At 36.6% G+C, this 2,500-nt stretch overlaps 1 protein-coding gene across 2 annotated transcripts in view; it reads right to left on the bottom strand.

The window, feature by feature from the left end:
• The window catches only part of LOC144964268 (fibrillin-1-like), a 117,552-nt gene that overhangs the window by 34,326 nt on the left and 80,726 nt on the right, over positions 1-2,500 (bottom strand). For both annotated transcript variants that reach the window (XM_078898351.1, XM_078898350.1), the window contains exon 40: positions 1-34. This exon is cut by the window's left edge and continues 92 nt beyond it. In XM_078898351.1, the coding sequence (XP_078754477.1) occupies positions 1-34 (34 nt within the window). The remainder of the gene's footprint in view (positions 35-2,500) is intronic.

Raw genomic sequence — 2,500 nt, 5'->3', positions numbered from 1 at the left:
CAAAGGTACGGGTCTGCAGCACACTCGTCAATATCTTGAGACGTAAAATCAATTTTCTTACTTTAAATTTCTATTTATTTTATAACATTCTAACAATTCATTAGATATAACAACCAAAATCATGGTAAAACAATAATATGTATTATAAAGATGTCTAATGGAAGGAAATGGGTACAGCTGGGGCGACCATCCCCAACCCAATGCCAAGGTGGGCCGAGAAAGAATAGAAGATATTGTGGGCCCACATGGTCTGGGAGACAAAAATGACAGAGGTGATCGTCTTATTCAATGGTGCCGTCAACATGATCTGACAATCACAAATACTTGGTCAACAAACCACAATAGAAGGAAGTGGACATGGAAAAGTCCTGGAGATGGAGTGAGAAACCAAATAGATTACATACTCATCAGCAAACGTTTCCGAAACTCGGTTTTGTATGCCAAATCTATGCCGGGGGCTGACTGTAACAGCGATCATATACCTGTGCTATGCCCCATACGAGTTAAATTGAAAATCTGCAAAAGAGCAAAGGCTAAACCTAAATACCAACTAGACATTCTCCGGGAGGAACAGAAGATACAAGAAAAATTTGAACTATCAGTAAGAAACAAGTTTGAAGTGCTTGGAGAACTAACAGATATAGAAGAGAAATATGAGCAGTTTAAAGACAGTGTTGCTGCATCATTAGAAGAAAATGTTCCAACCACACTTAAGTTGCAGAAGAAGAAATGGATTACTCCAGAGATATTAGAACTAATGAATGAGAGAAGAAAGGCCAAAAATCAGGAAGAAAAATACAAGACTCTGAACAGGCAGATAAAAAGAAAATGCAACGAAGCTAAAGAAGACTGGATAAATGAACAATGTCACTATATAATGTCCTGCAAAGAAAAAAAATGGCAAATTCTTCCATCAGAAAATCAAAGAAGTGACAAACAAAACTAAATCAGGTGCTAAAAGTGGATGCATCAAAGACAAGCGTGGAAACACCATCATGGACAAAGACTGCATTCTAAACAGATGGTCAGAATATATTGAAGAACTTTTCTTTGATAATCGAGGAGAAATGCCTATGATAAAAGAACTGGAAGGGCCTTCTATAATGAAAGATGAAGTTAGGAACGTCATGAAAAGCATGAAAAATGGAAAAGCTGCAGGACCTGATGCCATAACAATTGAAGCCTTGACTGGCCTGGGTGAATGGGGGATTGAATTCATCACAAACCTTCTAAATCAAGTGTATGACACAGGAAAAATGCCAACTGATATGAAACGATCCATTTTTATAGCACTACCAAAAAAGCCAGGGGCAGTTGATTGTGAACAACACAGAACTATTAGCCTAATGAGCCACCTCACAAAAATTCTTTTGAAGATAATTTTACTAAGAATAAGAAATAAAATACGACCTGAAATTGGGGAGATGCAATTTGGTTTTGTTGAGGACAAGGGTACCAGAAATGGAATATTCACATTATCAATGCTGATGGAAAGATGTATTGAAGTAAATAAAGATCTGTATATGTGTTTCATCGACTATTCAAAAGCCTTTGATAAAGTACAACACGAAAAACTATTCAAAATTCTATCATCCTTGGACATTGATGGTAAAGATTTAAGAATATTACGGAATTTGTACTGGGAACAAGAAGCAGCAATGCGTGTTGACAACGAACTAAGCAGTTTTACACCTATTAGAAGAGGAGTTAGGCAGGGGTGTGTTTTGTCTCCAGATTTATTCAACCTCTATAGTGAAATGATATTAAGAGATATCGAACATAAGAAGGGGGTGTGTATTGGAGGAAAGAATGTAACAAATCTGAGGTATGCAGATGATACGGTTCTACTGGCAGAATCTGAACATGAACTACAAGAATTACTGGATGTTGTAGTCAGGAGTAGTGAAAATATGGGACTGGAACTGAATATATCTAAAACAGAATGTATGACGGTATCTAAAAATAATAACCCACCAGCCTGTGTAATAACAAGCAGAGGACAAACAATACAACAAGTTGAATGTTTCAAATATTTAGGCTTCAATGTAACATCCAATGGAAAATCAGATTGTGAAATAAAGAAAAGAATAGGTATGGCGAAGAATGCATTCAACCAGCTGCATACAATTATGAAAAACAGGAATATTAGCATGAAAACAAAAATCAAAGTCCTGGATTGCTATGTACTGTCTGTGCTGCTATATGGTTGTGAGAGCTGGACCATAAACAAGACCATGGTTAAAAGACTGGAGGCAGTGGAAATGTGGTTTTACAGAAGAATGATGAGGGTGTCATGGATGGAAAGGAAAAGAAATGAAGAAATTTTAGAAATGGCAAACAGAAAAAGATCACTGATAACAAAAATCATCAAACGCCAAATGGAATTTTTAGGACACATTATCCGCCACCCTGGTTTGGAAATACTCGCCTTGACTGGAAAGATGAATGGAAAAAGAATAAGAGGAAGACAAAGAATAACGTATTTGAAAGGGATAAGAAC

The sequence above is a fragment of the Berghia stephanieae genome, chromosome 2 (genome assembly GCF_034508935.2).
Source record: "Berghia stephanieae isolate SIO BIC M18660-M18661 chromosome 2, UCSD_Bste_1.3, whole genome shotgun sequence".
NCBI lineage: Eukaryota > Metazoa > Mollusca > Gastropoda > Nudibranchia > Aeolidiidae > Berghia > Berghia stephanieae.
Note: the sequence above shows the minus strand (reverse complement) of the source record. Positions and strands in the feature narration are given on the sequence as shown.